Source organism: Acanthaster planci, linkage group LG18, assembly GCF_054643075.1.
Source record: "Acanthaster planci isolate LZ-2023a linkage group LG18, COTS_SCS, whole genome shotgun sequence".
In the NCBI taxonomy this organism is placed as follows: Eukaryota; Metazoa; Echinodermata; class Asteroidea; order Valvatida; family Acanthasteridae; genus Acanthaster; species Acanthaster planci.
The window spans coordinates 11591996-11618092 of NC_141794.1; the positions used below are offsets into that span (position 1 = coordinate 11591996).

Genomic DNA, 26097 nt, shown 5'->3' on the forward strand with positions numbered 1-26097 from the left:
GGACAGACTTTCATCAGAGCACAAAACTGCTCCGTGGCGAGTTTAAAAATTTAGAACAAATTATAAAGAATTTCTGCAATTTATTGGAAATAAAGCCACAACTTTCGGTATGAACCATTCTTGGACCAGCTCCAAGTGTGGCAAATTCATTCTTACCACGATGGCTTGTTAATGTACCGGTACTTTCCAAAGGCGGTTGTTTAATCAAAATGTAATGGTCGTGCCCAAGATACAGAGTTCCGGCATTTTGCAGAATGCAACATGCAGAGGTATGTTAAACCCTGGCAACACGGAAATGCCATTGACTGCACAGCCACAAAACGAAAAAGGAATTCGCTCATGACTGCTTCATATCAGAATTGTTCTACACACAAACAAGTGCATGTACTGTATCAGTTCAAAGGCAAATCCCTTAAAGAACTTATGTTTACACATCTAGTACAATGTAATGTGACGGTAACTGGGCTCTGCAGACCTGAATAAGGGTACGACTGGCAGGACTGGGGGTTGATGAGAAATCCACAAAACATCCAGTAGAAGGGTTGTAGCAATTACAAGAAAACACTGACTTTTGGGTGCTTTTAGTCACTAACCCTAACCCTCCTCAATCCTCCAACAGGTGAAGGATTCAGGAGGGTTAGGGTTAATGGAGCTTTTAGTCGCTGGTGGAGTTTTGCCCCCTTGTTTGTGTAACAAAGCGTGACAAGCAGCAAACCAGAAAGGGTATTTGCAAACATCGAAAAATTCAAACTCTGGGTGAGCAAAAATCCGGCAATCTGAACAATTGTGGGATATTGTGCCCCTGCTGAATCAAACAACTGTACAACGTGGAATTGAAATTCAGCAGATCCGAGTTGATCTAGACAGTTTAATAGCTCAAAAATTCCTTCTCAACAGCACTGCCCGAGACCTGTCCTACCAAAAGGCAAACGAATAAAGTTCCATATAACTGTCCTGTACGGTGGCAAAATAAATGCACTGCAAGAAAAGGTAGAAGTGCACCACTGCTGATCAAATTCTATGCTGGATACACGTAAAAAATAAAACAAATCACACAAGCCAAATTTAAGCAAGCAAAACATGTTTTGCTTTGATAAAGCCTTAGGGTAGGTTGACCAGAAATGGTTAATAATAATAATAAAGAATTTTTATTGGGAACTGATCGGGGTATTCGTGGCAATAATTCAGATATGCTTGAATCTACCTTGATTTTTACAGTCACAATGCCCAACGTAACAATTGATCAGAAGTCAAGGGAATGAGTTGACAATGAGATGAGAGTAATTCTCTTTTATTAGGTGAAATTTTGGATGACTGGCTTACCATATCGCTAGAGTTGGGGTCGGATTTCAATTTCAGCAGTGTCTCGCAGACTTCCAATTGGCCACTCTGGGCGGCTAAGTGGAGGGGCGTCTTCTTCGCCTACACAACGAAATCATAGAGAAGGTTGGGAATTTAATCTCATCTTTAGATGATGAAAACACTGCTCAGCTGATTATCTCACTGAGCGAGAAGAAGTCGAGAGCCGGTAACAGGCAACTGACTTGGGTGCATGTTTGGCTGGTAACTGGTTAGGCCAAACCTTTCCATGCCATGCAGACTTGAACTGCTCTTAATCCGCTCCGAGTGGAACAACACAGGGCATGTTTTTGGTACTCACCACATAGGCGCTTCATGAGGTGCGCAAGTATATGCACGTTTGACCTGGAGCACGTTGAATACGTGTAGCTAATTTACTGCGGCATGTATGGTCTTTGCGTACACGCAGAACACTTGCAAGAACCCGCTTGTAACCACCTATCTTTCTTTCGCCGACTGGGGGCGCACTTCCGCTCGGGGCAGATAGCAGCTTTTGGAAACTGGCCTATGGTTCAAGGAGTTTCATTTGCTTGGGTATAGGCATTCTAATAGAAACCCATGGGCACCATGAGAATGTGAAATGGTAACGGTCCCTGCTGATTTCACAACATGCAAACTTCAACATACCAGGGAGAGGGCATCGATGGTGGCACTGTGGGTGCAGATCAGCAACTTGACCAGCTCGTTGTGACCGTTCTGCGCCCCCAAATGGAGCGGGGTGATGCCCAGCTTGGACTTGGCGTTGACGAAGGCCTTGTGCCAGAGGAGGATGTCGGCGACCTCCCTGTGGCCGTTCTCGGCGGCCAGGTGGAGGGCTGCCTTGCCGTGCTGCGAGACGAGAAACGACCAAGGCATTCAGAATGAAAAGGTCAATTGAGGACAGCAGTCAGCAAGCCGGATAGGTCTTTACTTGCTAATGGTTTGTACAGTGTGCTACGAAGTAGAAAAACTTCAATGACAACACATATCAAATTCCACATCGTGGGGGTTAAAATGCCGCATTCGGAAAAATCCTCAAGAGATCACACTCCTGGGCCAACCAGAAAATTGAGTAAAGGGAGTTTCCGCAAGCTTATGATTTCTTCAACAATCCTAAGAATAAGACAGACTAGGCCTAAGACACTGCGCCATCAAGCTACGAACACTGCGTTCCATTCTAGAATTGACATCACCTCGTGAAACATACAAACCTCGTCAAACACATCCACTCTGGCATTGCTCTGAAGGAGGAGTTTGACAATTTCAACGTGGCCTTCTTCACTGGCAACCAAGAGGGGGGACCAGCCATTCTAACAACCAAAAAAGCAGAAACTGTAACTGAGAAAGCAAGCAGAAAAACCATAAAACCCCACAAAAATTGCTTCTATGTACATCCAACCACAAAACTGATAATGCAATGTACATGTAGGACTCGAGACAAGGGTGAATCTATCATCAAGACCATTTGTTCAATGGATCTTGTGGTCATTTGAACAAGCACCAATCAGAAGATGAGATCGAAAACAGTCACAAATGCTGGGCATTTGGAATCTGGATCGTGTTGGACGTTTGCCCTAGCAGGGAGATGGACTTGACAGCTTCGCCTGAAATGTCAGGAATCCAGAAAAAGTTCACACGTATGTACCGGAACAAGTACCAGTTTGTGGTGGAAGTTGAGGAATGCCCGAAGGCTACTGCAGGAAGACTTGTCTTCCTGATAACAGTTTGTCAGGATGGCTACCGGTACCTTGCTCTGTCTGTTGACAGCGAGCTGGGTCCGGTTGGGTCCCAGGTGGTTCACCATCTTCAGCATGATGTTGTTGTTGCCAGCTCTGGCACAGTAGTGGAGCGACGACTCTTGGGTCTGAAACAAAGTAGATGTATAATAAACCTGGCTACAATGATCGGCTTGAAAGGTGTAAATCAAAAGGAACGAGAGCACAGGGATAGAGAGGGACAGAGTTTTCAGTGATAGGAACTAAGATGCTGTCAGAGGTACATGGCTGGAGCTAGAAATGTGCACGTATGGACGCCGATGGCTAGTGGCTCCAGAAACTCCCCACGGATACGTGTTACTCTTATCCAAAGCCAGCTGGTTTGGAAATGGTCTAGGGCCCGACCAACCACAATTCCTTCAGCAGTACACATGCCAAGAAATACATGTACCATAACCAAATGGCAATTTACACTGCTCGTGTCTACACCTGATCTCACGGCAGAGATGCTAGGCCTTTGTGCACATTCCGATGAAAACTGGGCGAGCAAACACTGCATTCCCACTGTGCATAGTTCCCAAACTAGAATAAATCTGTGAAAACAGCTGACATCTAGAAAGTCGATTCCAACAAGAACTCAGGCCGTGTCCGAAAGGGCTTCCAGAGTTACGGCTAGGTCTATTGTCTACGCGTCTCCACACATTTCTGATGGAGAAAAGACCCAGACCTAGCTCTAGACAACAGATTCGGATGCAGCTTCAGGCTGGCAACAGTCAATTAAGTTGCACGACCTGGCCATCGTATCAAGCATACGTACCAGTTTGGTGATGAGGTTGATGTCCGCATCATACTGCAGCAACAACTGCATGATATCGGTATCCTCCCCAGGGTAATGGATCATCTCTTTTGTGATTTCAGCTGCATAGTGGAGCGGTGTTTCTCCTTCCTAAACACAAAAAAGTCTCTAGACTTACATCATCTGACTGTCTTAAAAAAAATCAGCCTATAGTGTAATTCGACCACCAGAAGTAGAAGCCATTACTGCAGTGCTGTACTTCTCGTGGACAGGTGGTACGCGCCCGCTACCTCTTCGACCAACAGGGTGTCGTGATTTGCCAAATGCAAGCGCGTCAAGCTAAAGAATGTGCGTGTGAGTGCGGTGCCACCGCAGTTATGGCGTCTAATCGGATTAGTCTATATAGCAACAAACAACCCATCAAACAGATTTTCCTGTTTAATACCATGGTTCACAATTCTTAACACAAACTGACAATTATATGCGCACTGCCAAAATTTATTCCAAGGGGAACTTTTATTTAGGGGGGGTTGGGGGCAAATAACTCGTCCGGTTAAAGGAAATGTAAACAGCAGGAGGGGGTCAACTGGGGGTCAATCAGTGATCTTCATCTCCTTCCACCAGCTTTTTCTTCAGTACCTTTTCTTTCCTCTATTTTTCCTTTGTTATTATTCACTTTTCTTCTGGAGGGGTGGTGAGTATCCTCCTTACAACACCCATGAACAATTGTTATAGGCCCCACCAACTAGGCAAACGCTGATTCTCCTTGTAGCCAAGTCACTGGACACATGGACATTGCTTCAAAGCAATAAATAGAGAAGGAAACACAAAACTGACCAAAACATCAACCCCCACACCCCAAAAAGAACAATGCGTCACTTCTGAGGCACATAACATCTGGAAAAGAGACTATTCTTTTCTCTCAACAGTGACATGATGTATTGAAGTGGTTTTGAAGTCGCTGAAATCTCATTCACCGTGCTTTGTTCGTTGACTGCCATGACGGCATCCAGGCGCGACATCTCATTGTGCAAGAACTGTATGATCTCCTTGACGATGGGGTAATGCGACCGTCGCACAGCAATATGGAGTGGATTCTCACCAGACTAATTAAAAAAAAAGGACATAAAACAAGAAATTTAGTACAACTGAGCATTCATTTGAATGGATGGCCATATATTCAGGCGTTCAATAATTCAGACTGACTCAGCCAGAAATGCATTGTTGAGAAATTCAAAACAATTGGACAAGCCACAGATGTGCACGACGGCAAATGCACAGAGATTTCTTGCTGGGAACACATGATTAGTTGCAAATAAACTTGACAGGGTATGAATAATAAATACATGCATCAGCATCGTGGACTGATGGACGACTAGCCCGCGCTCAAATGGACGTTTATTTCCAGTCTCCATGCCAACGGTTTCCCGGCCTCCATCTTGGGACACAGACACATTACTCAACTGCAACCTGGCTTGGGGCCAGCTAGTCGATAATAGCTCCCTGAGGTATTGGTAGGTGATGAACAAAAACGAAGGGAAACCTGCGGAGACTAGTTTGTCAACTTGAAAAACCCCGAGATGAAGTGGTTTTTTTTTTTACCTTGGACTGGCACACAGGATCCCCCCCCTCTTCCAGTAACGCCTGTACCATCAACAAATGACCATGTCTAGCTGCTGTGTGCATGGCCGTCTCTCCATTCTACAGATTGAAGAAACAGGAAAACATGTGGACTTCCGGCCTCGCACCTCTGGTTTCCAGTGTTGTACGTGTAGTCAAAAGTTATAATGACCACCACAAGACGGACACAAGACCTCCAGTCTAAATGCAAGTCAGGGGCTATTCAAATGAACTGCAACAATAGCAATCCTTTGTGACTGGTCATGTGACTGGTTCTGTGTCTGGTCATGTGACTGGTTCTGTGTCTGGTCTTGTGACTGCTCTTATGTCTAAATCTTTGTCTGGTCTTGTGACTGCTCTTATGTTTGGTCTTGCGTAAGCTCTTGTGTCTGGTCTGGTATCTGCTCTTATGACTGGTCTTATGATGGTCTCAACCACAATGCAGCAGGTTTTCGCTACAATAACAACACAGCATGCCAAGATTCTATGCTACCTAAGCATATTCAATTGAGTGATATAACTTTCTCAAGTGACTAACTGATTAAAGGATTATAGGATCCACTCAGTTAGGAAATCACCTCATCAATTAGTAGATCTTTCGATTATTTGATCTTTCAATCAAGGATTGATAACTGCACCTTATAAAAATGTGTTACCCACCTTCCCACCCCAATGTCTTTTGGATGAATTAGGAAACAAAACAATTTTTTTGTGTTGGCCTGAGGTAAAAACCCATACCGCCATCGCTGCATTGACGTCAGCGCCACTCTTCAGTAACATCTCCGCTACCTTCTCCCCTTCCTTGATGCGAGCTGCGATGTGCAGGGGTGTTTCCTCCGCCTACAGGAATGCCCAACAGATCCACCATTCAATGAATTCCCTTTCAAAGAGGTGTCATTACTTGGACAAAATGAGATCTCATCAACGACAGCAAACATCACGGCCAGGGTATATTCCCGGAGGGACTTTCCCCCAAGGCATAATGATATATATCTGCAAATCTGACTTGATCTGACCAGACTGTACTTTAGACTTGTGTCCAAATCGACTGGCTGCGGCTGTACGTAACACATGACTATGGAAAGTGATAACAGTCATTAGCCATTGGCTTGCCACAGCCATAGCCTTTTACAAACATTGCAAAGAGCACAGTCTGTACTTTGTTTTGACGTCCCACTAAGTAACATAATATCTTTGCATGTGTTAAAGTATGTACAAAGTTTGCTTCTGAGCAAGTTCAGTGGCTTACATATATGCAGTGATATAGTCGAGTGCTTTTTGAGAACCAAGTTCTCTGCCAAATATTTAACTAGTTAGGAGGGAACAAAGCTGAAGTACATCGGCATTTGATGATACATGCATAAAGGTAAGATTACAAAGCAACATCATGACTTCAGACCTTCACTGTTGGATTAAAATTAACTTTTTAGGAAAAAAGTACTCGGAAAGTACTCGGCTGAGTACTTTCCACGTACCTTTCTCCTTAAAACTTAAATTTTACACAACTGGGAGTGTCTGAAGTCTAACATTTATTTTGGAATCTTACCTTTGCACATTTACCATCAAATGCCTGTGCACTCTGGCTTTATTCCCTCTTACCCAGTTCAGTACTTTGCGGAGAACATTGGTACTCGGAAAGTACTCAACTACAACACTGCATACATGTACAGTGAAATAAAAGCATTTCACTCAAGTCTGTCATTTCAGAATACTACCATGCTGATGTCAAAGCATAGCAGCTGGGGTATGCATGCGTATGTACGTAGAGACGTGACCAACAACGGTTGCAATTTATCAAAAAGATGTGTTGGGTACAGTGCCTGTATCTGCTGAAGTATAACACTTCTAAGATTTACAAGTAAAGAGCACGGCTTCAATACAGCCTCTTGCTAGGTAGGCTCAAGTTTCATCATGGGCATTTTCCGACGATGTCCAGCTTACCTTCCCTCCCTTGAGTTGCACCTGGGCCCCGTGGCCCAGCAAAGTCTGCACCACCAACGGTTTGCAGTGCTGGACTGCTATGTGCAATGCTGTGTAGCTGTCCTAGACAAGACAAGACAAGCGAACGCAAAACATTGGCATTTTCAGACGCTGTGATGTTATGGTGGCGTGCAATACACTGAACAGGTGGAATGGGCCGTGAAAAGTTGAGACGTCTTCCTGGTATTGTCACACTGGATCAAAGGTTGAAGTTTTTTTTTTAAATTTCATGGAATACATTTTATGAAATTCCTGCAATTTGGAAGATCACTGGATTACTGGAGATAATGTCCTCTGAACGTCTACCAGATGTTCACATGCCACACAATTAGGTCCAAGGCGGTTCCATCGTGTGATTTTTGTCACGTGGGCGAGTGCACCCAATACCTTGAACTGCACAGTCTTTTGTTTTGATTCAATAATCCTAGTTTTGTTTATGTCCGGCTTTTGTTTGGGCGCATGAAATGGACCTTCCTCTTGGAAAGAACCAAAGCGGTATAAATTTCTAATATGGGAACAAGCCAGATCTCTCTGCCCGTTATGATGAAGATTCACTTTGAGCAGAACATATTTAAGAAGGCGATGTTGATGCATAATGGCAAAAAGAGACATTCAATAAGGTACGGGTACCTTTGTCTTGGCATCCACTAAAGCTCCCTTTTGTAACAGTGCCTTGACCACTGCCATGTGACCACGCTTGGCAGCTGCATGAAGACACACGGCACCAGCCTGATAGAAACAAGGTAAAATGCATACATGTGCATGTATGTATACAGTACTTGTACAAGGAACCTTAAACTGGTTAATTAATTGATGGCTAACATAAAGAACCGGTCACTTTTTGAGGAGCCATTTGATTCCAGACTTCAAGGGTATGATTGAAGGAAAATGAAGTATCCACAAAATAATCACATGTGGTTTTAAGGGCCCCATAGGAAGGTGTCTACGACACGTGGGTCATTCCATGAGGTTGGGGCACAATTTGTGATGGTTTCCTTGTTACATGGGTAACTTTTACCACCTGTCACGACCCGCAGAGGAGGTCATTTACTCAGTGAAAGTAACCCACCTCTGTATTCAGCCTAGCAAGATGTATAATTTGGAATCCACATTCAGGGAAATAGCTGTTCATTTTTACGGAAACCACGTAACAGTGGACACCGTCACAAATTGTGCCCCACCCTCATGGAATGACCCATACACATTTGTGTTTGCCTCAGTGAAGTTATCCCCTTAAAATACATGTACTTGTGCACCAACTTATATGTAAAATGTTCCCCAGTACAATAGTAAACTCGGGATTTCCCAGATTTTAAAAGGAACTGCTTGAAAAATCCAGACACTGAGAAAATCCTTATGATAAAATCCCCAAATCAGGCAAAATCCTGACAAATCTTGTCGCAGAGACTTGGATTGGAATCACAGTTCTGCTTTTTGGAGAAAAAAACAATCAAATCTCCGAAACCAGATTGTAGTCTCCACCGAGTTCACTCCGAGTGCGACTGACAAGTCTAGAGATGGGCCCCCCCACTCTAATGCAAGCTCACAGGTCAGACAATTATGGGATATAAACTGAACACTGGGTATATTGCAATGCGTACATGTACATATTCACGGAAGCGCAAGTGGTACGACTTAATTCTAGACAGTGGCTGTCAGCTGACAAATCCTCTTCTACACTTTGTAATAGGTACTGGCACATTTGTGATAACATAAACAGATTATGGCCATGGCGCTGCCGTGCAATTATTGGACTGTACAGCATACTTGGTATTAAAATCCAACAATTTAAGAAAACGCATTTACCAGCCGAACAATAGCAGCCCATTACGTCCTGCGATATTCTAAGCTATTGCCATGGAAACCACGATAAATACCGCAGACAGTTGTTGCTGGTCGTTAAGGCGGAGACTGACAATTAATCGTGGGGACGGTCTGCGAGGAGTCACTGTCATCCTCACAATGAGCACGACGGACTGCTTGCACAGCCATACGACATTGTACATGGATTAATCCCTTGAGGCCATGCAGTAAAAGAGTGCATGTTGGCCAAACTATCTATACTTGGGCAAAGACAAAGAACTCACTCCCTTGCTACATGTATTTGCCGATACCAAACAATGTTACATTTCCAGCATGGGATTACAAGAATGGTATTCTTTTTTTTGGTCAGAGCTCATGAATGCCAGCCCTACCCTGATGTGGTGGTACCAACTTTACTGGAAGACATTGGTCTAGTCTAAACTTTGCGATGACTTTTTGGCCACATTTCCAAGAAATGCTGAATTTCAGAGCTTTAATTCCAGGCACTTGTACATTGAACAGTGTGGACTTGAAATGAGTACACAACTCGGAATTCCCATTTCTCACACAAAAGCCTATGGAATACAGAATACTTGGTGGAAAAAATCAAAGTAAAATGCCTTGCTCATGAACATACACAGAAGCAGCATGATGGCTTCCGGCACATTTCAAAGAAGCAGCGAGTTTGGGAAATTACATTTACATGTGACTAAGTTAAAAAGTACATGTACAATGCAGACTTGAAATCACAAATTTAGAATCTTCGCATAAAAAGCTTGTGGACAAGTATAACACCTTGATTGGAAAATCAGAGTAAAGTGCCCTGCTCAAGAACACCCACGAAAGCCTGCACAGAGATGGCAGTGGAGACCAGCCTACCTTATTTGGCATGTGAAGAGGGACACCTTTCTTGAGGAACATGAGCGCCGTCTCTGGGTGGCCACACTGAGAGGCCACGTGCATCAGGGTGCTGCCGTCTTTGGTCCGGGCTGACACATTGGCCTTAAACTTATCCACGAGCAACTCCACAATGTTCGTGTGGCCATTCTCGGCGGCAATGTGGACCGGGGAACGATCCAACTGTTGGTGGAAGAGAGGCGGGGGCGGGAGGAGACCGTGAATTCACGTTTCCTAACACATCCATTTCTGGATTATACAATGTACATGTATCAGGTGAGAATCTTCTGTCGATATCAAACAACACACTTTGTTTTTTGAGGTGCAGGGATGAGGGAAGAGCTAAGCCATGGCCCCACAAGTTACACTTGGAAACAGGAACCAGACCAGTCTGCGAAGAATGGATGTCAGACTTTATTTCCCTTTAAAAAAAATCCTCCAGGGGTATGAATCAACCATACACATATGACGGCTCATCAACTACGAGAACTGAGCGTCGTACGCCTGATTGCACACATACATGTATGGGTAATTCCAGAAATTAAGGGTCCATTTTTTTGGTGTCCCTGTCACATGTGACATATGATTTTGTGAGTTCAGAACACATTTTCTAATTTCCAAGAGTGATGAATTAATGCAAAGTACATGTACCTGCCAAACAAATACAAAAAGTGTGAAAATAATTCAAAGTCGTTGATATTTCCATGCCAAATAACAAATGTCAGATGTAACAGGGAGACGAAAATGCCACACTTGTGGACCCCTAATTTCTGGAATTACCTATTATCTCAAAATTTTGAAGAGCACAAACACGTGTATGCACAAGGAGCAGACCTAGATTTACACACATACATGTACATGGACATGTTCATGTGGATAAAAACCATGTACTCAGTACACTGTCGGGAAGTTTTTTAATTGGTCTTTCACAACTACTATGTTAAAAGTTAACTTGAGGCTAATCCGGATTTGAGTAGGAAGAGGCAAAAGGGAGAGATTTTCTTCTGAAATTTGGAGGCTTTCAATTTTCAAAAAAAAAAAAAGGTCAACGTTTGTGATGGGGCAAGATTTCACCCCCTTCCCCTGCCTACAGCTCCACCCTCTCCACTGTCACACTCCACCAATGTGCATGCATGCTACTGCCACAAAATTATATCGGGGGAAAAATGTGGACAATTAATATACTTTTATACCTGGCTGGAATTGTTTTCTGGATTAAAAAGATCAAGCCATGACCACGGTACTGATATGGTCGGCTGCTCAGGCGACAGTGACAAATGACACGTATCAGTACAACCAGACGGTGGGCAATGTGGTGGGGATGTTTTATAATGAATGACGTTCGGCAGAGTTGCCATGGAGAAATGGCTTGGAGTGCGTGGTAACAAGTAAAGTGAAGCCCCAAGCCAAAGCATCCAACGGTTCCATCCTTTTTTTTTTCTTTTAAAATGGGTCTTACGTCAAAACGTTGTGTACATGTAAGAGAATGCCCTGGGTTTTTGGGTCACCAAACTTGTGCCCTGAATTTTGGACTGGGGGAAAAAAATCCTAGACAGAGTGCGAAGGCATCTTCCACAGGTTATTAACCAGCTTACAATTAATGATTTTGTTCAACAACTGCTGATGATAACTAATTACGGCCCCAAACCAGACTGTCAAGAAATGCAAGTGGACACGTTTCACAGCCTTCTTTTGAAATGCAGTAACATGCCCCCAAAAAGTGATTCTTGAAAGTCATTTGTACAAATTTGTACGGTTTCCTCTCTACACCTTCATATAGTTGGATAAAATCACTACAACCACACAGGTCCTGTCAAGTGGCCAAGCGCTAGTTCGGGTACTCGTCCAGTCTGCTTCCACAGACTCGCTAAACACTGTGTGTGGGGGACAAAACAAATCGGGGATCAAGCATAATCCATGTATCTGCCTTCACAGGCTCAGGGGATCGGCGGCATTGTCGGTTTCCCCCAGGAATACAGATTACCTGAGAATGTGTCTGTGACTGAGTAAAGTGCATGTATGAACTCTTTTGTAGGTGAGGTTCACCAGAAGACTATGAGGATAGAGCACGGTTAAGCTTCTGCAGTCACCTCAGATCTTAGCCACTATGTAACAGCTGATTCTTTCAAATTGGTTTAAAATTGTTTAACCCTAACCTTCCCCGACCACACAGAATTAAACAGTAGTAAAGTGTTTAATTCTGTGGGGATAGGTCTGGTAGGCCCAGACAGCTGGCTTTTGCATTAGGTTTGGCATACCTCAGAAAAACTAAGTCCAACAGCCTCTGTGCATTAGGTCCTACATGGGTGTTTAACTTTGTGTGAATGGGAAGGTTAGCAACCCTTGGGCAGTTAGGGTTAAAGGACTCCTGACAACATATTCATCCCCAAACTGACTTCATTTCCTTTATACATGTACATGTACCCAGAAATGTTGGTTGCGAACACTGGCAGCAGAAGCAGGGAAGGGCCCACTTTTTCAACCGAGGCATATCCCCACCCCCTTCACTTTTTGCAGGTCCAACAATGGGGGGGGCATAATGGATTGGCCTATAGTGTTAATGGCCGATGCCCGGCGATTGTTCCGCCGCTGTTGGTTGAGGATGGCTTGTTGGAATAGCAATCGGGCCATCACAACCTTCAAGTCATTCATCAAGTCCCGGCCTCAAGTTCCTGAGTAGTTCAGATGAACTCTGACACCAAAGGGATCCAAAGGGGCGCGCAATAGGTGCCCTCTTCCCTCATTTGTCATTTTTAAAGGGAATGCCTTGTTATTCCCTATACATGTAGCTTTCTCACACCAAACTGGTTGCAGGTGGGTCATTCAATAAGTTTGGGGGTCATTTTTTTTCCTGTCGCTGTTACTTCTGGCATATGATTTTTGACTGTTTAGAACTCATTGTTTCATTCCAAGAATGAATAGGTACTGCAAATTAGGCCCACCTGCCAGACAAATATAAGTAGTTTGAACTCAATTTCAATGATATATCCTTTGACAAAGTATACATGTACATATCAGGTGTGACAGGGATGAAAAAATGTCCCACTCTGGACCCCAAATTTATAGAATGACCCAGAGGGAAACAGTCACCCAGATTTATTGAACAGGTGCATATATACTCCTACATGTTTTGGTTTGAATTCCATTTAAGGTAAATGTACCCCTTTTTCTTTAGTTCATCCATCCCCTGTTACCATGTGTGGTATACATGTACACGTAAACAGACTTTAATCTGACTTTCCTCTGACGTTAGTTTCAGCAAGAACCTCAGCTACATGTATACGAACATAAGGAAATTGTCTTTAGAAACATTCCCGTGTTGCTCACTGGACCAAAGACTTGGATGCGCCACATTTGTGGAATGCACGGTCCGTTTTGTCTGAATTCTGGCTGAAACAGTGTCATAACCCAGTCAAGAAAACATAACCAAAATGCTTCAATTTTATACTGGTATTTACTTATGTACATTTTTGTGTGGTCTTGGTGAATTTGTCAGCTGTCATGGCCTGTGAAGGTTTGGGAAAGAAATGCAGGTCAACTGCATCTTTACTATTACGGAAGGCCAGATAATCAAGCACACTGGACGAGTAACCACAAGCCAAGTCCGAGACAACTTCCCTCTCGGGGAAATTTGTCCAACTCTGACCAAATTTCCAAACTTTTCTCCTGCCCTGTAATGAGCTGCTTTATGTTCCATAACACATGAAGTTGAAACAAATTAGGGAGCTGTGAATGCACATCACTGCTCAGAACTTTTCTTGCATGTAGCAGAGGTGAACCATTTGAGGCACAAAGTGCACTTCCAGCACTGCTGTGATTCTGACAAGCGGTGTCTACACTTTGTTCAAGACTCTAAACTAGTGCAAGAAGTTGGCTAAACGACAGATGGGTAAAACCACACATGCAAAAGAGGAGCAATATTTTGTGTACGCACCTTGTCCAGTATGTTGGCATCTGCCTTCGCTAGATAGAAGTATTTCATTGTCGTCTCGTCCCCTACCCAAGCGGCAATGTGCAGTGGGGAGTGCCCTTCGTCCTGTTAGTAAACCAAACTGTTTGTGTAAATAAACAGTAGTGAACTCCCAAAATATCTCCTCTGGTCATCTGTCAGAAAGACGGCCGGGGGGAGGGGGGGATGCCCCAACAAATTCCAAAAAGTCTGGCTTTGTTACTCATGCAAAATACACCTCTCCCGTTTTACATCTCTAAGCACTGGTGAATGATGCGCTGTAAATCTCTGCACTGTAAATGTCCCTTGTAGGCGACTGGCACTGCACGTGCAATCAAGCCGTCATTCATTCGTTATTTTTCTGAATTTTTGCAAAATTGCTGTCATGACTAGCTGTCAAACACTGACGTGGATTCCACCAAAGTTTCCCTCATTCATGCTGCGCATTGACCACTTTGATGTTGGCTCCACTTGCAGGCACAAACTTATCAACTCGTCCTTAAACTCATCAGAACTCGTCAGAACTGCATGCACCATATATTCTAGTATAAAGCAAGAGTAACATAGAGCGTGCCGAATGATCTCTAAACTTCCATTTTGCATGTTGACGTTGGATACGCCTGCATACACGATCTCAGTAATCCAATTTTCATTGACAAACTGTAATACTTACAAAGGCATGCTGAATTGTCTCTACACCCTATATTGATGTTGGATCTACTTTCATGCATGAACTTTCTCAGCCGTCAATTTTTCTCAACCTGCGATAATTCCTCATTCTGATAAATTGTGAGACTGACACAGACTCTGCTAACTGCGCTCTCAGTCACTTACATTCTGGACATTGACGCTGCCCCCGCATTCCACCAGCAGCTTGATCAGATCTGGGTCCTTGCGGCGGCAGGCCGCGTGGAGCGGCGTGTCGCCCGTGTCCGCCTTCACCGTTCGCAGCTGCTCCTCTCGCTGGTGGGTCAGCAGCTCCCGGGCCACCGAGATGTTGCCAGACTCCACCGCCAGGAAGAGGGGTATGCAGCCATTCTGTGGATGGAAGCCACATGCAAAAATAGTGATTCGCTGCTCTCAGCTCAGAAGGGCTCCCTCGACGGTAAAGCGAGAGAGGTTGGGGGAGTATTCAACTGGGCACCGGACGACTACACATGAAATTGAATGAATCCAACAGAAGTTGGTCACACACGTTCAGAACTGCCCGCATCGAGCGCGCGTGAACGTACATGTAGTTCCGGCACCATAGTTGTGGTGACCACACATTAGATGTTGTGGGGACCCAAAACCTTATGGGGACAGGTTTTAGTCCCAACAACTGGGTCTCGAAATTCCTGACAGAAGCAACTGTCCCCTTGACACAGTAACGGCCTCGTCCTGTAGACGCAGAGAGTGTGTCCCTACCAAACAAACATCATTACAGGGAGACAAAAACCACTGTCAACTGATCACACACAAAGCGGCTCTTATAAACGAAGAATTTGTTTGGAAAGGAATATGAATCACTGTGGTGCTCCAGAGGTCACAGGTTCAAACCCCTTCCAGTCAATTTCTTTGTTCATCTCCAGAATCATCCGCGGCACTGTGCGGATAATTTCTGGAAAAATACCAACAAACAAACAAAAAAAAAAAACCCAAATGAAACAACTGGTACTTGTGAAAATGCAAATCACTGCAATACATGTACTGTAGCTAACTTCCCTAAAGTTCTTGATATCGTCAACACTGCAAAAACACACTGTTCCCAGTACCACATACTTTCTTCGCCATTGCCCCCGCGCAATTTCCGTGCCGCACCGCTCCAGACATCACAAGCAAGTCAACGGGCTCTCACCCACACCAGACAGTTATGTTTCTGCTCTCATTAAGAGATAATTAATGAAGAGCTGCATATGTATGAATTTTTTATGAACTGGCTGTGACTTTTTGGGGGGCTTACACGTAGTTATATTCTGCGGCATTACCCGACAAATTGCTTCGGGCGTAATTGAGGATTTAATCCAGCTTTTTTTTTTTTTTTAATAACAAAAATACTTTGGGCAGGACAGACCATCATCATAAATGTACATAATGAAGTACATGTACAATGTACATGCAGTTTGATAGAAAAATATACATAGATACAAAATACGTACAGTACATGTCAAAACCAATACACAGAAGCATAGAAAAATAATCCCATTTTAATTGGCAGTATGGCGGCCGATGTATTAAATGAGTCTACTGGAAGTGTGGCCAGTCATAATAGGGGAAGCTGGTGGCCGAATGTGAAGCGAAGGGTAGGGGATGGAGAGATGAACAGGTGAATGGGTAGAACGGCACAATCTCATCAGCTTCTACGGCCACTGTTTCTGAATCTCCTTTTGCGTCCATCAGGCCGTCAGTTTTGTGGATTTAAAGGGTCTATACATGTACAATGAGTTCTATTCTATACAAATCTTAAAATGTTTTGATTAACCTTGTTTCCATTTTTTGTTTTGTTTTGCTTGTTAAAGAGTATTTCTGTACTGGTTTGATTTTGGGGAGATTTTCACAGGCACGAGTAAAGAGCAAACTTGTGATGTAATTCCGGACAGACAACTTCAGTGCTGAGTTTCTTCGTGCACGAAAACAATGCTGGACTTTTTCAGACTTTGACGGAGAAAATTTGCTTCTCTTTGGTGATGCATTGTTGTTTATTCGAATATTTCCCTCCCGGCTGTTTTAAGGTTAAAAGCGTAGTTTTCAATACACGCAACACAAGATCTCAAGTAGTTTTCATACAAGTTTGTATACATATGAAGTTGAACAAAAAAATTTGGGGAGAACAACTCATCACTAAGACCCTTCAGTCAATCACTTAAGTTGGGATGCTAGTTCAATACGGCATCATCTCCTGCCATAAAAACCACACAAGGCCTAACATTTAATCATTTTCTTTCTCTTTCAAGGTACGCTTACCCAACTACGGGGAGCTTTGCGATTTGTTGACAATGTGAGGCATTGCTAATAATATATCGTTATGATTATTCAATATAAGGCCTACGGCTTGAATTCAGTTCCAACAGCGGAGGTTTGAAACTGACTGTGAAGTTTTGGATAAAGCCCCAGACATTGACCAATCACAGATTAAGAAAAGAGAAAAGAGCAAGGCTCGATTGGCTGAGGCAGATGCAGAGTCCCTCTCCATTCAGTTCGGATTACAAGCTGCAGACTACTGAGTTGGAACATGTTCGATAACTTCCTGCCCACTGCCCTTGTGGAAGCTCTACTAATCAAGAGGCTTACCGCATCTTTGGCTAGCCTGGAATCCTTCCCCGACGTCTTCAGTAGCTGCTGGACTTGCAGCAGGCCACCGCTAGTCCGTGAAGCCGCCATGTGGAGGGCCAGCTGACTCGCAGGCTATTGCAAAGTAAGGGGGAAATGGGAAGAGTTAGCTTCTTCATGATAAAAGAGCTGGGGTTGGGTGGTCGGGAGACAGGGATGACGCTTGGAACTTTAAATGAACATAACCAAAAAAAACCTATGTGGAACTGATCCAAAATTTCACAGATAGGCTTATCGTAAGCCTCTTCACATGCATGCGGAGTTTCAGAAAAATCTGATCACCAAGTCTACGTGTGAATGAAATACAAAAATGTGCATTTTGCTAACGTTACGATTTGATTTTGAAAGAAATGCTGATAGCATTGTGCAGTGAAATGTGCCGTCCATTTTTTCCCTCAGTGTTAAGTGCTCGTGTTTATGGAAGTACATCTCTAGACTACCAGAGGCACACAAAATGACACCAAAAGTGGTACCAAGAAAAGAAAGTCTTTTTAAAACAATGGAGATTATAAATCACACAGGCGACAACTGTTCAAAAGGACAGCATATGCACCACATTGGGGGGGATTGATTTATAACAAGTGTTTTAGATGATGATCAGGATTTAAAAAATATTAGACATATTCAAATGTCTACAAAGATTGCCATCTTTTGGTGTCCCTGAACGTCTCTCAACTTTCAGTTTAGCTTACCCCGCCTACGAGTGTCGTATCGGCCCTCTTTGAGATAAGGAGCTTCGTGATCTCATCCTTGGCAGACGCAGCAGCATAATGGATTGCTGAACGTCCGTCCTACAGTGAGAGGAGAAAGACAGAAGGTACATGTAGACAGGATAGCAGAGAAGAGAAGAGACATGCCCGCCAGAGACCTGCCCACCAGAGACACGCCCACCAGAGACACGCCCACCAGAGACAGGCCCACCAGAGACATGCCCGCCAGAGACACGCCCACCAGAGACACGCCAACCAGAGACACGCCCACCAGAGACACGCCTCTTGAGTACGGCACCTTGTGAAATTATTTTTCAAAGTGATTTGCCCGATCAAATTAAACTGTACCCTTGCACAAGCTTTGCAATCTGACATCCCACACTGAAAACTCCAGCTCAGAAAAAGTACTGTAACCGATTCAACTTCAAAATATTTCTGCAGTAGTTTTTGTATGCAGAAATTACAAGTATATTTCAACATTTGTGCGATGTACACAAAGAAAGGTTTTTGAAAGACCAAACTTGAATGCATGTGCACTTGTTACGGTACCTCTATACCTGAGGCTGAACCAAATCATAAATCGTTCTTCTATTTAGTGAGGCTTCTTCAACAAATAGCCAGAATTAATATCTAATTCCTCTTAAAGTAACACACATCTGCTACTGCATATGGGTCTGTCCACACTAACGCATACATGTACACACACTGTAGATCTGCACACAACCAAACTTAAACACAGTTGAGAGTCAAGAAATGAACAATTATACTAATGATTGTAGAGATATAATTTACACAGTTGAAGAGGATTAGGTTGTTGGTAAGATAGGAATTTTATGAAAATGTCCAGCTTATATTAGGGGTTCTGGTGGGAAATGTACATACCGGTAACTGTGTCAACCCATGTATTTCAGGTTATCTAAAAATACCACTATCAGGGAGAAAAACAATGCATTTGTTGAAATATGGGTACTGCTGGTATAACATTTGAGAAATGTGTCAAAATCTAGGGCTTTTTATTTGTTCACTTGAGTAATATCAAACAGGAATTTTATTTTAACATACATGTAAGCCTACGTCCTCGTGTCTGTCCACAGAGTGACCAACATGAAACAGGCTTATTTTGCCATTCCTTGAGCAGATAGGCCTGCAGGTACATGGAACTCCAACAAAAATACAGATGTTCCTGAGAAAAGTTTGGATATTAATACTCAATATCATGTTTGTGCTTTTTTTTCCATCAGAAACAAAATTTAAGATTTGATTTTAGGAAATGCAAATATCTGTTCACTATTTTGCAATGTTTGTCACAAGTTATAAGTACATGTACGTATATACATGTACATTTATTACAAAACCAAATTACAAGTAAATAAAATAATGAACAATCCACTGAAAAAGTTGGTCTGTTTTGTTGAAAAGAAAGTGAGAAGGCTGTCTGTCTCCAGATTATAATACCTGTATGTACATGTATGTGACAAACGTTACATCTGTCCATGTAACAAATGTCACTCATTGAGAAAATCTTACATAGTGCTAATTGAAGCTGAAGTCTAATATTCTTTTTAACAATAATGATTTTGAAAACTGAAAACAAACAAGTTTGGCTTGTGAACAATTCTCTTTTCATACTCTAATTCAAACACCAGAAAAAATGTCTGTCCATGTGACAGGTTACCGGCATGTGACAAACATGATGTCTGTCCAGTGTCAAACGTTACCTTGTATTCATGAAATCAATTTCACTGTTAAATACTGTACGCTGGAACTGTTTTTCTGAGATAATGAACATTTCTAAAAGTAAACTAAAAAGAAAATCTAACCCTAACAGTCCTCAATCCTTCACCTGTTAGAGGACTGAGGACTGTTAGGGTTAATACACCTGCAGGTACATGTAATTAATGATACATTGAATTGTCATATTTAAGAAAAAAATGTGCCTGTCCATGTGACAAACATTACAGCTTCCAGAATAAACTTCCGTAACTTCTTCAATACTGCTCAATTTATCTTGACCTTTCTGTAATAACGATCTGCAACAGTGACGACATAACCAAAAAGTAATGACAAAATTTCACAGTTGGAAATTTGTACGGAGTGTCACACAAATGCATCTTTTACCAGTACTGTGGACAGACCCATATGTATTACTACTGTTGAAATCTTATTTCAGGTATGTCCATGTACAAGTACTCTACATGTACATGTACATTGTTTACATGTACATGTAGGTAAATGTCTGTACAAATTTATTATCTGGTTTCAGTTTCAACAAACGTTTAATTCCCACAATGAATCCTTCGATACTGTTCACACAATCATAAATTTTATCTTGGAAAAAAAAAATCACAATTTTTGCTACAATGTAAAAGAGCAATTTCTATCCTCATTTATACACATTTGCACAGACTTGTGGGGTACGAATCTTCATACACGAACAGATCCACTTGCTGGAAACACCAAGGTTCGTGCTTCAGCTTCAGCCTTGAACAAAAATGACTGCATCACTGCTTTGAAAATATATTTCCAGTTGCCATGGCAACCCGGGGTGCACTCCAATGCAAGGAGGATTAACGCACCATGTATCATTATTAAGTAATTAATTTGTTGGTAACAACAGGTGGTGGACAAAGACTCTGGCGAAAATACCCTGGCGCAAAACGCTTCATTGTATGGAATGAATAATAAAGTGGCTCATCACTGAGGCTTAAAGACATAAACTATGCACTCCTCTTCAAAAGATTTGACAGTACATGTACGTGTACATGTATGTGTGGTATTCAACCAGAGTGAAAGATTGGTTCAGTTATTAGGTACATCTTGAGGCATGCCCAAAATAAAATTGCAAGCCATGTAGTTACTTTAAGGAGACTGGATAGAAGAGGACAAGATTGTATCAATACGGGGGGTCCTTCCAAAATTCAGCTAGAAAGTACATGTACAACACGTTAAAAGTGCAACGTCTGTGGAAAAGAGTATAATGGATTCGACTCACGTGTTAAAGTGTAGCTGCGATCTTTCTGCAGCAACATGTTTAAAAATGCAGGACTTTTTTGTGTGCAAACTAATGAAACATTTAGGCCCTCCTCCTGGGATGACATCACAGTTTTGTTTTAATATGAATATGGAAATACTAATCAGAATCAAAACCAAGAAGGCAGTAAAATACGGGAGAACTTTTTTGAAATAGCAAAATAAAAGTTGGAAACAAGATAAACTGAGACACAAATGTGCATTTTGAAGGTTTGTATTAAAAGAAATTGATGGCAGCCACCCTTTAGGTCTGATGAAAAACGTCCGAGGTAAAAAGGAAAGTAAAAAATGGGTGTGGAAATTACACGAAAAACAACAGTTGTGGATATAATACAGGCGATGCACAATAGTGCGCCACCAAGAGTTTGCAATGCGTTGGCCAATCATAATGCGCGAAGTTTGTCGACCCTTTCCAAACGCGCATTGGGTCGACAATATACATCTATCCTTGCAAAGGCTTGGTGAAGTTTCCTACTTTACCCTCTAAGAGAATTTTGTTGTTGTTTGGTTTTATTGGGGGACCACCTCACAGCTGGGGAGGGCAGATCATTTTGAAGCTGTTATTATTAAAGTTACATTCATGTCAAGACATGTTATCAAGACAAGTGTAAAGTTTCACCCAAATCCACCCTCCATGGCAGGTTTATTGTTGTTTGAAGATCAAGGCCACACACGTCAGTGAAAACTGTCAGTGGAAGAACTACATACATCGTGCAAGTACACCATATGTATCTTGGCTCAGTTGTCGGTGCAAAATGGGCACCCGATTTTCATAAAATTGATGTCACGACGTAACTTAGATTGATAAATCCGGACAGCTTGGTGTGAGAAGAAGATACCCGTGGCAATGCAGGAGAAAATTCTGGGAGGGGGGGTTAGATATAAAGCTCTTTTAGGGTTGAAAGGAGGCCGGGTGGATCATGAGCTCTGCAGTTTGCTGCTAACAGATTTTTCATCTCCAACTGTACTTTTCTTCCCGGGTCTACTTAGGTTTGGATTCCATTTTACACACAGGCAGTAAAGTGATGACACACATGCAATACAGGAAGTACATTCTATGATGAATGCATAGGAATAAAGTTTGTCAAAAAAGGAAAAGGAAATTATGCTACGCATACCGTATATATTGTTTTATTATCTGCTTGGATGAACCCTAAAAGTGTTTTCTTTCACAGCGGGGGGAGGGATAAATACAAGTACAATCCCCCAGTTTATCTTTGATCTGTAGGGGAGAGGCTTAGGTAAAAAAAACCTTCCATTAAAACCACTTTCATTCCCCTAGATATGAAAATAAAATAAAAAAATATACACCAAAAATGTTACAGTCCCTTTTCATATAAAAAGAGCTAATTTAATAGCTTCTTTCAACCACTACCATGATTTGTTTTCGTGCAAGATGGTCTCCCCGAAAGCCCTTACCTCCGATAGGTTTTCATCACCTGTGCTCGCTATGCTTGCTCTCTCCATTACGGAATTCTCTTTTTCCAGTTTGATTTCCAGAGCCTCCATGGACATAAGGGATTTTTCCGGTGGTTTAGTTTTCTTGCCGCCCACATTATGCCCCTTTTTCATCTTTTCCCCGTATGACAGTGGATCTTCCGTGCGATTCCCGGATAAGTCACAAGCTTAATATTGAAATCCGATCAAATCCACTGTGCCCGGGGCAGCGAGCCACTGTGCCAAGTTGTACCGGTAATTGCAGGAGAAAGCCTGATCTGCTAATGATCGGCACATCAGAGCACTGAGCTCCAACCCTTTGTGTAGTCACGGCTTAACGTGCATGCACCGTAAGTGGCCGTTATACTTGTCTAATTACCTCTTACCCATTCACGGAGCAAGCGAACTGGAACAGGTGATACTAGCACGCTGTAATGATAACTGATCTTCATGGGTGGAACTCTGACAATTTAGGGTTACAACAATTTTCTTTTTTGAAATTCTGCACCGTTCGATCTAGAATTTTATCACACTCCACACATCATACTAGAGTGTTTTAAATACACATGTAAATGTAGGTGGCAACCAGGTATTTCTTTTTACACATACATGCACATGTTCCATCTATCACCAGGTTGCTATATCTACATGTGAGAGTTTTCCCCTTTATTTTTGACTATGCTCTAACCTATTACCTACATGTACATGTACATGTAGTGTGATGTTTTTACTTTGGTCATGTGATTCGTGTTTTTAAAGTTAATTATTTTGTCTTTCCTGACTCCTTTTATGTCGGTTATTTTCTATGTAATATGTTAGCATTCTGTTTGGTGTTTCTCGTGTGAGGTTTATATTTTTAGCCAATGTTTTGAAAGATTTTTTATTCCTTACAAAATTTCTAATTTTTTTCAATAAGATATAACTACCCCTAGTTCAATCCAACCTTCGCATTACCATTCCGCACTAGACAGTTTGAAGTAATAGTAGTAGAAAATTGCTGGGATCTGTATTCTATGTACACGCAAAGCTTTGGCGAGAGCTTTTTCATGAAGTTTTCATGCCAGATAAACTTAATGCCTCAGTGTTCAAAGCCAACTGGTAAAGTTATCCTTGGTTTTAAAAGGCGTAAAAGGCGTACGGACAAAGAATCTAGTTCATGTACATGTACTGGTATATGTGGCCCATTTCATCCGCTTTCCTGTTTTCTTTCTGATGGCAAGCATGAGGATCAAAACTGCTGGCAAGGTGGGCAACTTGAAGTCCGTTGAAACCTTGATCTAGTTATATTTATGTCCTCCTGTCCTGTGTCTAATTACGCTAGGGCTGCCAGTCAGATATTAAAATATAACACACTCTTGGAGGCGCACTATTGTGAACCGACTGTATTTCCAAGTGAAGATTTGCAATACATGCTTTTTGCATTATGTACTTGTAAAGGACGTGCATTAAGCAAAAACAGGATTGCTCTTTGCATGAAAAAAAAAGAATTCCTCGATCAGCATCATTCTTGTTAGCAATTGGTGCTCCGCCTCTGACCTGGTGCATCAGAACCATTAATGTATCCATACTCGTGAAAAGCCATTGAAAAGCCTTGATTAAATATTCATTTGCTAACTTTAAGGGCAAGTCCATTTTCGTGGGTCATTCTATTATCAATGGAGGGGGGTTCATGGCTCTTTGGCAATAAATACCGTATGGTATGCAACATCCCCCCATGTCTGATTACTGTTACCAGGAAAGTACCATTTTTGGAGATATCCCAGGGAAAGCTCTCCATGTTACCAAGATACTTGTACAATATACATGTAAGTAATGTACTTGCACAGAGTGACCTGAACTTTAACATGGAAGGACATGACAAGCAGTGTACTGAGCTGCCTAGAGGAACAGAATGCTGCCCTCTGTTGACAAAAATGAAGATAGAGGGAGAAGGAAAATGCTCAGTAATAGCTGTAACCTCATCCGTTACTTGGGCAACAAAGTCTGCAGCTAATTGGTTCGGGGAAAGACCGCATTCTAAATTTAACCCCCCCAAAAATTAAACAGGTTAAACCCACACCAATTACTCACAGCTTTTCAAAAGGCTAAGAATCCACCTGGGATGAAGGAACGCAAAACCAAGTAAACGCATGATAAAAATTCCTCCTTGGTATAATTTCCAAAATGCTCACTTGGGACCATGACAATGCCACTATTCACCCATGTGATTTACAATTATCAGGTGGCTGTGAGTAATTGAGATTTTTCTCCCTAGAACTGCTGCTCCAACCACCCATCTCCATCTCCATCAAATTTATGTAACTCTACACGCAACTCGTCTCATCGTAAATTCTGAGACTCTCCAAACAATGGCCCAATTTTTCTCAATCTCTATCTCGGCAGGTGGAGTGCCTGTCTGGTTAGTTGCTGGCGTGCAGCTACATCATGTACACTGGGGATCTAGCTGCACTGGGGATCGGAGCGTGGGAAGTGGCAGTGTTCAGAAGGTGATTTGCTCACCGGATTGGAGATCGTGGACACTTCTGGGTCTCCTTGGTGCTTGTTTTGGGATGCCTTATGCCCTAAGCTTATCCTACTTTTACACCCCACCAAGTTTTTGTGACAGAAGATTCACGACCTTGGACAGTGCAGGTGGGAGCAATAAAAAAAGGGGGGGCACCCCTGATTATCATGAGAGCAGCACTCTGTCTATTCTGGCAAATCAATTTGGCAGTCCTTCCCTTGTCACACCTCTACCTGTGTTTGGGGTGATATGCTAATTTATCCCAAAACACTATGAAAATCCAAAGAATTTAATTTATAGCTTGCAGGAAAAGTCCTAATATATCAACACTTTCACTTTTGAGTCTGTGGCACCCACACTAGCATGTATGCGTAATGTACCAGCGCAACTTAACAATATGCCTATGAATGGCCAATGATGCCATACCAGAGATTCTTAATTAATCAATGACAAATGTACATGTAGGAGACAAGTAAAAACAGAAACTGGTGGAAAAAAAAAATCAAAAGCCAAGGAGGCAAATTTGTTCAACGACCCGAAACTGGCAGGTGGCAACGTTTTAGTGGCCCCCAGTGCTAACAGTACCACTCCCCTGCTGAGCCTGCATCAAAACCCAAGAGGGCCCTCCAAACCTGTCAGGGAAAATGATGATCAATCGGACCAAGCCACTTCAGCCCCCTTTATCAGGACGTTATACATGTACAGGCGAAGGGAGGATGGATGCCACCAGGAATCCAATTTATAGGGGGTCTAACACTCCAGTCCCAATCCACACAGTGAATTTATGACTGGTAATGAACACAGAGGACCACCTGTTTGTGGTATCGGGCATCTCTGATGAATATCGTGCAAGCCCGTTCAAAAGACAGCGATCACAATGCCCAAAGTGCTGGTGACAATTAGTCCTCTTTAATGTCAGAAAATCTTTCAGGAGTATCGGCACTCAGTTCTTGCCAACGCATACCGGTAGACCTATACATGTGCATGCACAAGCTTCATGGAAATCCTCA

The 26097-nt window shown here is 42.5% G+C and overlaps 1 protein-coding gene across 6 annotated transcripts in view; it reads right to left on the bottom strand.

The window, feature by feature from the left end:
- Nucleotides 1-26097, bottom strand: part of LOC110978677 (uncharacterized) — a 74681-nt gene that overhangs the window by 12880 nt on the left and 35704 nt on the right. For 4 of the 6 annotated variants that reach the window (XM_022233849.2, XM_087149071.1, XM_087149072.1 and 1 more), the window contains exons 4-18: nucleotides 18100-18198; nucleotides 17369-17482; nucleotides 14933-15136; nucleotides 14084-14185; nucleotides 10132-10332; nucleotides 8080-8178; nucleotides 7411-7512; nucleotides 6208-6309; nucleotides 5452-5550; nucleotides 4827-4955; nucleotides 3871-3999; nucleotides 3086-3202; nucleotides 2550-2648; nucleotides 1987-2187; nucleotides 1324-1422 (exon numbers count right to left, since the gene is read on the bottom strand). In XM_022233849.2, coding sequence (XP_022089541.2) covers nucleotides 1324-1422; nucleotides 1987-2187; nucleotides 2550-2648; nucleotides 3086-3202; nucleotides 3871-3999; nucleotides 4827-4955; nucleotides 5452-5550; nucleotides 6208-6309; nucleotides 7411-7512; nucleotides 8080-8178; nucleotides 10132-10332; nucleotides 14084-14185; nucleotides 14933-15136; nucleotides 17369-17482; nucleotides 18100-18198 — 1896 coding nt within the window. Of the gene's footprint in view, nucleotides 1-1323; nucleotides 1423-1986; nucleotides 2188-2549; nucleotides 2649-3085; nucleotides 3203-3870; nucleotides 4000-4826; nucleotides 4956-5451; nucleotides 5551-6207; nucleotides 6310-7410; nucleotides 7513-8079; nucleotides 8179-10131; nucleotides 10333-14083; nucleotides 14186-14932; nucleotides 15137-15859; nucleotides 15955-17368; nucleotides 17483-18099; nucleotides 18199-22566; nucleotides 22906-26097 lie in introns of those variants that run through there. The other 2 variants (XM_022233851.2, XM_022233852.2) reach the window with 2 other exon arrangements.